Source organism: Serinus canaria, chromosome 1A (genome assembly GCF_022539315.1).
Source record: "Serinus canaria isolate serCan28SL12 chromosome 1A, serCan2020, whole genome shotgun sequence".
Taxonomy (NCBI): Eukaryota; Metazoa; Chordata; class Aves; order Passeriformes; family Fringillidae; genus Serinus; species Serinus canaria.
In genome coordinates, this window is record NC_066314.1 from 49,567,006 (window position 1) to 49,581,161 (window position 14,156).

The following is a 14,156-nucleotide window of genomic DNA, read 5'->3' on the forward strand; positions in this document are numbered from 1 at the left end:
GGACAAAAGCTGGCTCTCGTGCTGGGGATCCTGCTGCTCCTCTGCAGTGGACAGGCTCTCTCCTGTGACTCCTCCCTCACCACAGGTGCAGGGGATAGGTGTCACCTAGCAAAACCCCTCCCCGGAAACCTCCATGGTCCCACCTTGGTGGAGGAGGTGTCCCACCAATGTGGTCCCCTTGCTGAAACCCTACCAAGCAGGTGACACTGCAATGATGCTCCTTGTTCAGAAAGCAGTCAGCCTGGAGCAGGGTGTCTTCCCTATCATCCTTGGGAATAGTATGGACACAGGACACGTGGACAGAAGAGGCTTGGACAGGGATATACAAACACCCAGTGCTCTGAGAGGGGGCTGAAAAAAGGGGTAAACAGACTGCAAAATAAAAGAGAATTCAAAAAGTGGAGCAGGACCAAAGGAGAAAAAATACAAGAACTTAAGAAAAACAGAATGGAGGGGGAAAGCCCCTTCCTCAACATTTAAATACGAGGAGACACTGAGATAGCAGAGACTGTGTGGGTGGTACACACTCCTTTGAGGACATCCCTCTCTGCAGCCGAGCCACCCATGGCTCTGCAACAAGGCACAAATTGGACTTGGCTCCTGGCTGGCTGGTGGCAGCAGGGTCTGACAGGGATGGTGAGCAGTGGGAAAAACACTGGTCCAGTGCCCTGGAGGTTACTGAAATCCCTTCTGGGTCTGATTCCTTTCTTGCCCAGCTGGGAGCTGTTCTCCCTGCAGAGCTTTTCTGTTGCACTCGGGGTGTGAGCTGAGCAGGTTGTAAACTTCACTCAGTGCCTTGTGAGGCTCTTTTTTTTGTCTCCTGACTGGGGATCCTCTCCAGCAAAGCACTAGAGGACCCCTGGCCTCTTGTTCCCTACCAGATGAAGCTCTGTACCCTGTATCCTCACTCCAGAGGAAAACAATAAATCTCAGCCACACCCCCTTTTCCCCATGGAATCGACAGAACTAGCCACCTGAAGGGAGAGCAAATAAACACCATTTTCTGGGTATTTTCTGTGTCATGCTCCCTCCCTGCTCCAGGTTGGAGGTTGGCTGCAGCCAGGGAAACAAGCAGTGTTTCTCAGCAGAGGCTGCCTTCTTGAGGGGCAGGAAACCAAACTTCCAGTTCCAGTTCTCCCACACTCCTATGCAGGGCCCCTGTAGATTGAGGATGACCCTTACTGGCTGAGGAAGGTGCCATGGGCTCTGCAGTATCACTGACTCTGCATCCAGTGGGCCATAGACAACTGTGTAGGAACTGACCTTGCCTAACTTGTTTTTGCTGGTCATCTGCATGCCAGACAGAGGGTGAGATGCCAAATTGCCTGTCTGTGCTGTGAGTTCTCTTCTTGTGCCAACTACAACTAGGGTGTCTGTTGGTAGGAGAACTCATCCCAAATGGCAAGACTTGAGGTTGACCAGCTGCTATTTTGGCCAAGAAAGCAGGGCCTTGATGCTGCTTTGTGAGACTCTCCATTGGTTTTCTTGTCATCAAAAAGACACTCACTTTCCTCTCTTCCAAAGGGAAAAAGGTGTCATGTGAAGAAGAATATTTGAATCCATCTTCTTTTCCAGAGTAGGTAATACTGAAGAGAAGAAAGGTAGGAGAAGATCCCTTGACAGTTATTTTTTTCTATGGGTGCAAGCAACATGTTTAAGCAGAGCTGGCTGCTTGATCCCAATGGCCTGAAGCCATTTCCCCCTCACAGCTCTGTTCAGTTAAGGCTTCTCACTGGGATTTAGTGAGGTTTTTCCTGCAGCCGCCCTATGGTTTCAGAGCTTTATTTACTCCAGTCAACACCAGGCATGCAGAGAAACAGCCTTAAGCTGTCAGCCAGTTTGCAGGGGCAGCAACCAGGCCCACAGGTTTGCTCTGAGGGCTTGAGCTCAGGAGCTCAGCACTATCCTTTGCACTGGTTCCCTCACAGTCCATGTGGTGCCAGCCAGTGGTTTTCTGGGTCTTTCGAACACAAAGCTTCTGGAGAGCGAATATCTGTTATAGGAGTTGAAAATATTCTTGAAATCCCTCCAAGCTGTTTGCCTGGGTCATAGGCATTAATCTCTTTGTATTTTCTGACTTAGCACTGAAATGTCTTTAGGTTGGGTCTGCAGCAGGGAGCTGGGGCAGGAGCTTGGTTTATCTCATTGCTACCATAGGAGATCATCAGGACTTTTGTGGGTGACTTCTCATGATTACAGAGTTGGTGCTGGTCTACATGAGCCCTGGTAACAAAGGAAATTGAAGACACCAACTACCAGAGGCATGTGGGAAGGAAAGTGAGCTGGAAAACAGAAGATGTGAGGGAGAACCTTCTAAACCATTGAGAGCTGAGATCCACCACGTGCCCCAGCGCACAAGCAGCAAGAATGAAGGAGAGCATGAGAGTCCTTCTCATTAGGAAACCCCACATTTGCCTATAGGAGCAGCTCAGCACTCTGGAGGAAGCAGAGCCTGCTTATCTTGGCAAGATCCCACAGAGCCCACCCCTAGAGTACAAAAATCTTAAGAAAGCTCAAACTGGTATCCACTGTCCAGCACCATGGAATTTTCCCTGGACCTGATGTCCTCCACCCTCGAACACATCTGATCCCCTGCATCCCCTTCCCTACCTTCCAGATGCAGGTCTGAATGGTGCCCTTTTCACAGTGCCTTGACCCCAGGGTCCCAGGTCAACTTGTTTCAGCATAGAGGAATCCTCATGCAACTCTGCGATGAGGACTAGAGACTCATTCAGCACATGGGGAGTGCTAGATCCTTCAGGAGTAACCATGATATCAGGGAGAAGGAGGGGGACCCCCATCCTGTGGATGCACATCCTTCTCCCCAAACCACCCACGCCCCTTCCAGCATCCCACCACCCCAACCTGCAAGGGTTGAATCCTCTAGCACCATCTCTGGGGTGGCCATGCCACTGAAAGCAGCAATGCCAGCAATTCGCATGAAGAAGCTGGCACCATGGAAAACAGGGAATGTACTGGTGGCTGAGGTGGGGTGGGGGGCTGCCTGTGTCCCCTCCCCGCCGTCCCTGGCCGACCGCATTCTGGCTCTGAGGAGTGCTTGGCTCCACCTTCCACCCTTCCCTCCCCCGGTGCTTAGCAGCAAAGCCAGCTAGAGACATCCAGCCGGGGTATTAGTAAAAACCAAGCCTCCCTCCAGGAATGGCACTTGCTTGAAAGCCTCCCCGTGCTGCGCGCCCCGACACTGCTGGGGCTGGGAGAGAGAGCAGGGGGGCTATTGGGATCCCAGCCCTCGCAGGATTTGCCCGGCACATCGGCCAGCAATGTAAGTTTTCCTACCTGGGCTCGCTTGCACACATGCACACTTTCCTTCGCGCTTTTTTCCCCTCTACTTTCTCTTACTTTTTTCATTTTCCCAAACAAGTCTGTGTTGCCCTCTGAAACTAGAGGGACAGCAGCTCTTGCTATATGCTGGCTTTTTTCTTTTCCAGTTAAGCCAGAGGCATGCTTTTCCGTCACTTTTTTTTTTAAATTTCTTTCTTCTTAGTTTTTTTTTTTTTTTTTTCTTTTAATTACTAGATGGGGAGGATAGAGAGGCCTTTATTTTTAGAGTGTTTCTTTCTCTTAGGGGGGAACTGCTACACAGCAGCAGGGACTTTTAGAGGTGACTGCAGACAGAAGGAGAAAGGCAGTGTGTGGGACAGGCAACCCAAAGCTATGGCTTTTCTCAAAGTTAAACTTGGCTGTGTTTTTGTCTGGATAGATACAGATACAGATACAGACACATGACTGTGAGTATGCATATGCATACACACATATACTGGAGGGTATGTGTGGATGAAGCGTAGATGTATTTTAAGCCTTTGGTTTATCAGCTGTGAGAGGAGAGTAAGGGATGAGATGTCCTTGGAGAAGCACTTTCTCACAGCTGGGATCAGGGTCTCTGGGTGTAGATCCTGGGCCTGGGCTAGTTCTCGGCGTGGTACCACCCGCTCAGGTTCCCTGGCACCTGGGGTATCAGTCCCTTCTGGCTTATAGACAGACTGCGGGCGCTTCCCCTCCCATGCCTCCCTCCAGACATTTCACTGCATGTCTTTGAAAAAAAGGGGCACGTCCCCCCCCAAGTTTGGTGGCTCTCCTCCACATTCCACTCCTCTGTGGGGTGCTGTGCTCTGGCAGAATGGTGCATGTCTCTCCCCTTTTGGCTCCCCAGCTTTCATTATCCCTCTTGCTGCAGGCCCTTCCCCACATGTCAGGTCCACACGATTGCAGAGATAGGGAGCAATATTCCAATTAATCAGGGGCCCCGACCCATCCCCACCCCCACTGATCACGGGTTCTGTGGTGTGCACGGCAATTGCGTTGCTTGCGCTTTAATTGAGCAGCCCCTGTCTCGTGGTCAGTTCTTCAGAGACCTTGGAGTCCCTTTCAGATTTGATGGTTGCTTCTCATTTTCTCTCTTTTCCTGCTTTTTTCCTTTCTTTCCTTTGTTTTTGTCTTCCTCCCTTCCCTCCCCAGTGAAAAGAAGGACAGCAAGAAGGAAGAGGGAAAGCTTGAGAGCAACGATGGCTGATGACCAAGACCTTTCGGAGGTGGAGATGAGTCCAGTGGGCTCTGAAGACCACCACTGCCTCTCCCCAGGACCCTCCATGGCATCAGACAACTCCCCACACCTCACTGGCTCTGGGAATGGGGAGATGGGGAAGGTGAAGAAGGAGCAGCAAGACTCGGAGGCGGACGATGACAAGTTCCCAGTGTGCATCCGCGAGGCAGTCAGCCAGGTGCTGAGTGGCTACGACTGGACCCTGGTTCCCATGCCCGTCCGGGTCAATGGAAGTAACAAGAGCAAACCGCATGTCAAGAGGCCCATGAATGCCTTCATGGTGTGGGCACAGGCTGCCCGGAGGAAATTGGCTGACCAGTACCCACACCTGCACAATGCCGAGCTCAGTAAGACCTTGGGGAAGCTCTGGAGGTAAGGGAGAGCGCTGGAATGTGGGATGTGAGGACTGAGGTCTGGAAGTGTCCTCTAGAGGACTGTGTGGTCATGAGGAAGGATGGAAAGGGTGTCCCTTGAGGGGACCTCTGTACGGTGAGCTCCCTCACAGGAGGCGCAGTTGGTGACTGGAGCAAGAGTGGTGGTTGGATGTAGTGAAGGCTTCCACAGCAGAGCTCACCTCTGTCCTGGGTGGCAGCCTTTTCCATGTGTTTCCTACTAAGTTTCCCTATTGTTGTTGATGAGGACACTCTCATTCCGGTTCTCCCTGCCTGACTGCCTGGGGAGATCTTGTTTTCTTGGCTCATCCTCCCTGTAGGGCTCAGTTGTGAGGTAGCAGTAAACTGGCTGAGCTCAAGACTTAAGAGCCGAGTCACAGGTGGCTGCCTCAAGCCTATCGGAACTCAGATGCCAGCACTAACAGGGTTTCTTTTCCGGGCAGTGCACGAAGCAAGAGGGATTTACAACTGAGGAGAAAGGTCAGGGGAAAGGAGACAGGCAGTCAAAGCCCAACACCCATCCTTCCCAGGATGGTCCCACTTTTGGCAGGCCATGCAAGTGCAGTGAGATGGACAAGGAGAGACACAGGTAGAAATAGGGGCTGAGGCATAGCAGAGAGGAAGAGACCTGTAAGAGTCCCAGCCTTAGCAGGCACTCTTGGAATATGCTGACTCCAAAAACCCCATCTTCCTTTCCACACAGAGAGATGCCTTCCCTTCTCACTAGCACACATACACTTGTCCTTTGGCACTGCCAGTTTGCGCACCTATTTTCACTTTGTGCAGATCCTGGATCCTTTGAGTAGCTTCCCCTCCTTCCTCCAGCAGATCCATAGGCTGCTCTCATCAAGTGCAGCCAGCCCAGGAGTGTGCAGAGAGACCTTGTGCCAAAGCCAAACATGTCAGGCTGGCTGTGCCGCATCCTTCCCGTCGAACGCTCTCTGCTGATAACCCCATCAACCTGTTACTTTCTGCCACAAGTCCCCAGCAGAGTCCCCTGCCTCAGGCCAATCAAGGCAAACCAAGGCTCATGCAAACAGCCCTCTCATGCTCACACCCTGACATCATTTCATAGAGGAAGCCCTCAGTTTTGGATGAGCCAAGACACATTTTTTGAAGTAGAAGCTTCAAAACACACTCTCCATAGCAGCTGTTCATTCCTTGCTTCAAACGGCCTAGCTCGCAAGGAACCAACCCCTTGGGATTAGATTCTCCCTCTGCTATGTCAGCCTGTTTACCGTGACTCCTGAGTGTCTAATGTAACCCCAGCAAAGAGATTTCTTTGGGAAGTCAAAGGCAGAGCATTGATTGTGAATGTCTCATCTGATCTTTTATCCTGCTTGGATCTCCTTTGCCTTCCCTTTACCACAGCACTGCTTTCACCTGGGACTCTGCTGCCAGCCTCTGGATTGTGAAACTGTATTGAAAAGGGGGTGTGTGGGGGGAACCTACCGTTTTGTTCCCGAAATGTTGATTTCAAAATATCATTCCTTTACTGCAAAATTTTGCCAGATTTTAGAGCAATGGTGTCTCCCTCCAGGCACTGCATTTTCCTTGAAAATTTAGCAGAGCGGTGAAACCTCCACAGGAATTGCATTCAGAGCACAGGGAGACAGAGGCCCCAGCCCACAGCCACAGTCACGCACTCAAATGCCTCCCTGCTCCCAGGACATGGCTCCCGCTGCTGGCCACACGGGACTCAGAGCAGCAGGACACTGCTGCCAGACAATGGCCAAGGTCCCTGTGTGTTTCTTAGGGCACAATACAGCCAAGAAGCATTGCTCAGATGAGAAGCTTGCGGTGTCAGGCCTGGGGTTGTTGTAAGCTGCTGAGTTCGCCACATGGCAAACATGGCACTACCCACGGGCTGCCAGTGCCTACGGAGATCACACAATGCAGCAAGCTGGGTTATGGGTACAGTCAGTATCTGGCCGTAAGTGTGTGTATTTCGGTGAGGCTGGGGGGAAATATCAACCACAAAATTCCAGGGGAGGGGGCCCAAAGGTTACCAGGATAGTAGCCCAGAGCCTTGCCTTCCAGCCACAGGTATGGTTGGGCTTCGTCTGCCGAGGTTCCCACTGCTTTATCTACACTGTCCCCCAGGTATAGCTCCTACACATGGGTACAGCTGCAAGCAGACAGGATTTTTTCTGGATGGCTTAGCCTCAAACTTTTGATGAATGTGCTTGCAAAGGCGGCCACCAAAACCCTACTGTCATGGCTTGTCACTTGGGAAAATGTTGGCTGTTCTGAGCTTATACACATAAAGGGTGGGTTAGAGGCAAAGGCTGGTCACTACAGGGACTCCCCGCAGACCACCATTGAACCAAGCATTTCCCCAGTAATCGGCACTGGGTGGGGATGGAAGAGGATGGAAATCTTGAGAGACACCTGCAAAATAGGATGCAACAGTACAGGATTTATTTTTAAGCCCAGAATTTGCACCACCATGTCCTCCACAGGCACTAGCCCTCATTGGAAGGGGCTGCAGGATATGCCCTGATGGCCACATAACCTGCCTGACCCCAAACACGGTGCTAGAGGGCTTATGGCCCAATCCACCTTTCCTAGTCCGTACCCATTAAGGTGTATGTTGGGCGCAGACAACAAACGGGACACACCAAAAAAGAAGGGAGAGTTTTTGTGCTTGACGGTCACAAAATCAGTCCTTGAATGCTTCTCTTTCCCAGGGTGGGACAGGGAGCAGCTCTCAAATGGAGGCTGGCTGCTAAAAATGTCAGCATGACTCCCAGCCAAAATGCCAGCCAGCACCACCTCCAGGGCTGAAAACAAGGGAGGCATGGGAAGAAGGGGAGGAAGGCTTGGCAGGGAGGAGCAAGGGGCCCCAATGGAGGGATCTTTGCATAAGGGTGGCAACACCCAGGGAATTGGTTCATGCCCACAAAATCTAGGGCCGTGGGCGTGTAGGAGGGCTGCTTTCTGCTTCCACCCAGCTCTTGCCCTGCATCAGCCCCAGTACCCAAGCCCATCACCACACTGACCCATTCATTGGAAGCTGAGCCCCAGCCAGGGTCAGGCCTCTGGCTGCTGAGTCAGGCGCCTGGCACACGGAGCCGTGCCATGCCAGGTGGCAGAAGGGGAGGCTCTGAGAGGCAAGCAGGAAGGTTTTAGCCCTTCTTTCTCCTCCCAGAGTGTGGTGCTGGATGCTTGCCCCTCTCCCCTCGGCTCAGGGGTGAGCATTTGGTGTCGGGCTTGGATAAGCTTCATGAAGGGCTTTGCTCTGTGATCCGTAACTTCTCTGCCCGTGCGAGATTCCTTTGCATTATGGCCTGGAGAGTGTGGGGGGCAAGAGGGGGAGGGCAGGAAGCAAGTGAAATCCAAATCCCCCCAAATCTCCTGGCCTTTGCCTGCTCACACCAGTTTCACTTTGCTAAAGCTGATTTGAATTCTGATCCCAGTGGGAGGAAGGAGGGAGCAGGCAGCCTTGGAGAGAAGGCAAAGATGTGGGGAGTGGATTTGCCTCTGTCCTGTTGATGGTACTAGCCACAGGCTGCTGTCAAGGGGAGAGGAGGTGAGGCACTTCAGCATAGATCAGAGGGCAGGGATCTTACACCTGTGTAGCCTCCAATGGCTCCATGATCCACAAGACAGATCTCAGAGGCTGAGCTTTGCAGGTTTTGCCTCTATTCTCCATATCCCACATTCCATAAGGATGAAGATTTTGCCAAGGCAAAGTTGCTCCCAGTCCAAAAGGCCTACAAGGGCTGACCCTTAGAGGGCTGTCTGGAGCAGCACAGGCTGAGGGATTAGAATACTCTGGGACTTGTGAGTGTGGCAGGAGGGAGACAGGAAAGCTGGTGCTAGATTCATGGTGGCTCAGTTGCTTTAATCTCCAGGATTAAGGCAGTGGAGGAATGTGGTGTGTGGCCACAACTCTCTCAGGCTGACTGGAGTGAACCCAGGTCAGCACCATGCCACACACCTTCTGTCTACCAGCCGAGGCAATGCACAAGGAGTAGGGGGGGAAAGGGTGTTTAGGGACCAACCCATTACTTGCTGGTGACGAATCTGATTGCCCACCAGATTTACCTGTGCATTACTTCAGCCATACCTCCACTTCATCTTCAGTTTTTCAGGTCAGTTCAGGCCTTTATATCTCCCCCAGAGCCTACAGCTAAACAGAATTGGTGACATTGTAGTGCTAAGGGCTTCGGGGGTGCCAAGATGCTGGCACAGTCCCATCCCCAGGTAGTTCTTTTGCTAGGGAGAAAAAGGTGGGGATGTAACATAAATGGAAATTTTTATTTGGCTGTTTGTGAGCCCTGCCATTCATAATGGCTGTTTTGAGTTCCCAGTCATGAGAAGACTGGTTCCTTCTGACAGCACTAGGTTTTGGTTGAAGGCAGAATGACCTTGAGTCACAAGAATATGAGGAGGAAAATCATAATATGAAATTGAAGTGCTTCCAGCTGAAATGCTGCAAAAGGCTTGAGCAATGAGTTTGATCTTATCTTCAAGTGCTCTGAGGCATCCTGCCTGTGCATTTCACCATTTCCTCAGAGAGTCTTAACTAGAGCAGCCCATGATCTGGCAGGAATACACACAAGGAGCTTACATTTCTGCAGTGCCTTTCACCCAGAGACCAAGGCTCATCTACTTCTACAAAGCCAACAAAATAGCAGCTAAATTTTTTACAACTGCTTGGCCAAGTTCAAGGAAGGCTGGTCCTTTATGCTTCAGCCTTTTGCATTATCCATGTCTGAGGTGAGCAGGAGCTCCAGGAATAGTAGAATACACAGTTTCTAGCCCTTCCAAACTTTCTTTCTGCTAGGGTTTCTAGCCCTTTTAGAATATTGCAAAATGACTAAAGGTTGCTTTACATGGTTCCTGTGGAGCAATATAAATTGCTGCTATTGGTGCTTCCTACAGCCTCAAACTAGGATCAAAGACTATAGAAGGGGGGAGGTTGACCTGGAACAAATGCAATCTGGGGAAGAGCAAGAGGCATGGGGCAGGCAGCACTACAGGTAGTACACTACCTTTGTCCAAAGGACAATTGCAACTGCCCTTAATTTGCTCGAAGTTTTTAAAAGCAGCTTGTTCACCCTTATTTAACACAGCTACAAAAGGCTGCACTTCACCCTTTGGCAATGGAAGAGAGGGTAAGTTGAACTTACTGAGGTGAGAAGTGTCACACAGGTGGGGAAGGGGTACCCAGCACTGGCACCAACCAGTGGCAGGGCTTAACAACTAAGGAAAAGAAGGAAAGCATTGCTGTCTCCATGGAAACAGTCCAATTTCTTCTTATCGTTTTGGGAAGTACCCTCCATGGGGCAACATCCTGGCATTTGGATTTACCCACCCTGTCCCACAATACTGAGCATAAGTGTTTTTTTCTGATGGACCTACCCCACTCCTTTCGCTCTTCTCTTCTTTACCACCTTGGTCTCTGCAGGTTATTGAACGAAAGCGACAAGCGGCCCTTTATCGAAGAGGCGGAGCGGCTGAGGATGCAGCACAAGAAGGACCATCCTGATTACAAGTATCAGCCCCGCCGGCGGAAAAATGGCAAGGCCACACAGGGCGAGGGTGAAGGCCAGGTAGAAGGGGAGTCTGGTGGGGCTGCTGCCATCCAGGCCCACTACAAGAATGCCCACCTGGATCACAGGCATCCCGGCGAAGGGTCGCCCATGTCCGATGGTCACCCGGAACACTCCTCAGGTGAGTCTTGGGTCTCAATGAATCTCTTGACAGACTACAGCCAAGTCAGAGGCTCAAAAAGGACAAGTCATCATGGTGAAAGCCTTAGTGATGGGGCTCACACCTTACTCATGACCCAGCAGACTGCTGGTATCAGCAGTACAGGGACATGCCTGAGTTTCAGAGGCACTTGCATTCCTCTAGTCAGGCAAGGTATCGTTGCATTCTCTCTTTTTTCAACAAGATGATACAAAGAGATTTGGTTTTGTCTATTTTTTTTCTACCTCCACCAAAGCCTCCAGCTAGACAGCTGCTGGCATACTAGGAAGAACAGAGATGGGTTGTGTATAGAGCAAGTCATAAAGCTGTAACTCACCTCTTCTCTTGCTTTCCTTTTTGAAATATCCTTCACATTGCAGGTCAGAGCCATGGGCCCCCCACACCTCCTACCACCCCTAAGACGGAGATGCAGGCAGGCAAAGCCGATTCCAAACGAGAAGGGCGTTCCCTGGGGGAAGGGGGAAAGCCACACATTGACTTTGGAAATGTGGACATTGGGGAGATCAGCCATGAGGTGATGTCCAACATGGAGACCTTTGATGTCAATGAATTTGATCAGTACCTGCCACCCAATGGACACGCCGGCCACCCAGGCCACGTCGGGGGCTATGCAGCAGCGGCTGCTGCTGGCTACGGCCTTGGGAGCGCCCTGGCTGCAGCCAGCGGACACTCTGCCTGGATCTCCAAGCAGCATGGAGTCTCCTTGTCCACCGCCACCTCATCTGTGGTGGACTCAAAGGCCCAGGTGAAAACGGAGGGGTCCACCCCTGGAGGCCATTACACTGACCAGCCCTCCACTTCCCAGATTGCTTACACATCCTTGAGTCTGCCCCACTATGGCTCGGCCTTCCCCTCCATCTCCAGGCCACAGTTTGACTACCCGGATCACCAGCCCTCGGGACCCTACTACAGCCATTCCACCCAAGCCTCTGGCCTCTACTCTGCCTTCTCCTATATGGGACCTTCCCAACGTCCCCTTTACACTGCCATCTCTGACCCTACACCCTCCGTGCCACAATCCCATAGCCCCACACATTGGGAACAGCCCGTGTACACAACTCTCTCCAGACCATAGGGAATGGGGAACAGTGACCGAAGCAGCGACGGAAAGGCTCCGAAGAATCAGCGCAGGCAGAAGAGCCTCCGAACTCCAAGGTCACTCAGTGCCATCCAGCCACCAGAACCCACCAAGCATACAGAAGTGCCTTTCTTGATCCCAGCTCTAGCTGGCACACCCACCTAGAGGAAGGTTTATCATCCTTTCGCCCTTTACCATTTTCACACAGGCCACATGACTGGCTTGCGATGCCTTATTGGCCTTCTAGATGAGGAGGATTCTAGACATGGAGTGACTGGTCTGTGGTGGGTTTTGTTGTGCGCACCCTGGACTGTACGATGAGAGAAACTGTCCTTTCCTTCTCCTCCCACACTGCTCCAGGGAGTTTGCAAGTGTTTCCAACAGGCCACAATGGCCAACATTTTGTCACCTGCTGCAGGTGTCGGGTGGCCACTCAGCCTTGGCGGATATGTCCCGGGAGAAGCAGTAGGGAGGATGGCATGGCCGGCTTCCTTGCAATCAGTATCGTGCAGCAGTCCTGCCTAAGATTCACACATGCATGAATCTTGAACCCCTTGGAAGACCAACCTACGCTTGCTTCCCTGCCAATTTCCACAGCTGCATCCTAGCTTTTCTCCCCACCTCTCCCCACCATCCAGTCTCTGTTTAATCCCACACTCTTCCCAGCATGGAGATTTGAAGGCTTACCTGAACAGTACGTGGGATTTGGGAACAGCATGGCCAGCCTTAGCAGTACTCGTATCACAGCCTGTGTGCACATGCGTGTTCATCTATGAAGGCGGAGGAGAGGTTGGGAAGGACCAATGAATCATTACGGTGCTATGGGTGAATCCTCCTTTTTTCAAATTACTCTGTATCATTCATTTATGTCTGGAATTTCTGGCCTCCCAGTCTCTTCTAATCTCTTCAGAACCTCAAACAACCTCTGAGGAAACCTGGCCCTTGCTCTTCCATGTCTGACAGTGCCTGCATGAAACGAAGAGGCACCAAGAATGCTATGATGCACTTGCCAACACCCCGAGTTGATTCCAGTACTCTCTGAGCTCCCACTCCAAACCCAGGCTGAACTCATTCGTCCATAATGTCTCCTAGCCAGCCAACACCTCCCTCCCATCTATGCTTAGAATGGAAAGATACTCCTGTGACTTTAAACAAGGTAGATACAGACCCAATCTTGGATGACGAAAGAAGCCTCTTTAGGTGCAAAGTAATCTTCTTTGCCTTTGGGTTTCAAACTGGAAGCAACCATGTCTTAGAGATCAACCTCTCTTTTCAGCCCAACATCTGAGGACAGTCTGCTTGCTTCTCCTTTGTCACCTCCAGGACTGGGGTGGTTTGTCATGCCAGGGAGTGAACTGGCACAAAAATTGCCGCAGGAAAAGATGATTCCTGACAGCGGATTGCAGAGACATGCTGTGGGACTTCCCAATGCATATGCCAGTCTAGAAAGAGACTTTAACCAAGTGTGGACCGTGATGGGTGCTGCTGTATCCCTCTATTGATATGACTGTCAGTTGCCCTTCCTACCTCCCTTAGCTACAGATGACTTATCCTTGTGGTGTCTGAAAAGATCATGTAGAATGTTTGCTCCCTGTACGCATGTAACCTCTTCCAGCCCTGTCCCCTTATTTATGCAAGTAGCACCTTCCTCCCCTACCTCCCTTTCCTCAGTCTCTGTGCCATCCTAGAAGCATTAACTCTGCATTAAACATATGGAATAATAAACTTATAAGTTTCATTTTCACATGTCAGTGTTTCTTCAACCTCTTCCCTGCAAGTCTCTGTTTTTTCCCCCAGTACATGTATGATGGGTCACACACACTGCCACACAGATCCTGTGCACAGCCTTCCTCTGCCTCTCAGGAAGAGGACACAGGTACAATTCTGAGTGGCTGTCCAGACTTCTTCATGGAGATGAGGCTCACCTTCTGTTTACACCTCACCTCCAGCCATTTCTTCCATGAGAAAAGTACTAACACGGATTTCTGTTCTTCATCTGAGATAGAGCACACACAATCAAGAGTACTATTTTGCACGTGCTTCACCCAGAAGTTTCTTAGTGTGATTGCTAATGTTCTCTAGGATAGAAGTGTGGGGTTTCTCATCTTGGGTCCTCATGACCAGGTAGCAGGTGACATACCTTCAAAAAAAAAAACTTCCCCACATACACAAATTTGTGTATTTTGGAAGCAGCCATTAATTTCTCTGTAAAAACTCAACCCCCCCACCCTCTTGCCTTCCACAAGCAAGAACCTAAACAGAAACACTCATACACACAGAATATATTCCAGAACACATGTATACACTTCCTCACTTGTTGAAGAAGATATTCTGTATATAGTCAGGTCCTGGGAAGGTATCTGAGCTTGTCTGGAAAGAAAGAAGTGAAGCAGGTATCACTCTA

General features: G+C 50.9%; 1 protein-coding gene across 1 annotated transcript; it reads left to right on the top strand.

Moving 5' to 3' along the window:
* The first annotated feature begins 3,092 nt into the window (after positions 1-3,092).
* SOX10 (SRY-box transcription factor 10) lies at positions 3,093-13,471 on the top strand. Its single transcript, XM_018909899.3, has 4 exons — positions 3,093-3,283; positions 4,477-4,933; positions 10,370-10,635; positions 11,034-13,471. The coding sequence occupies exons 2-4, from the start codon at positions 4,524-4,526 to the stop codon at positions 11,747-11,749; spliced, it is 1,392 nt and encodes a 463-aa protein (XP_018765444.1). The 5' UTR covers positions 3,093-3,283; positions 4,477-4,523; the 3' UTR covers positions 11,750-13,471.
* The last annotated feature ends 685 nt before the right edge of the window (positions 13,472-14,156 follow it).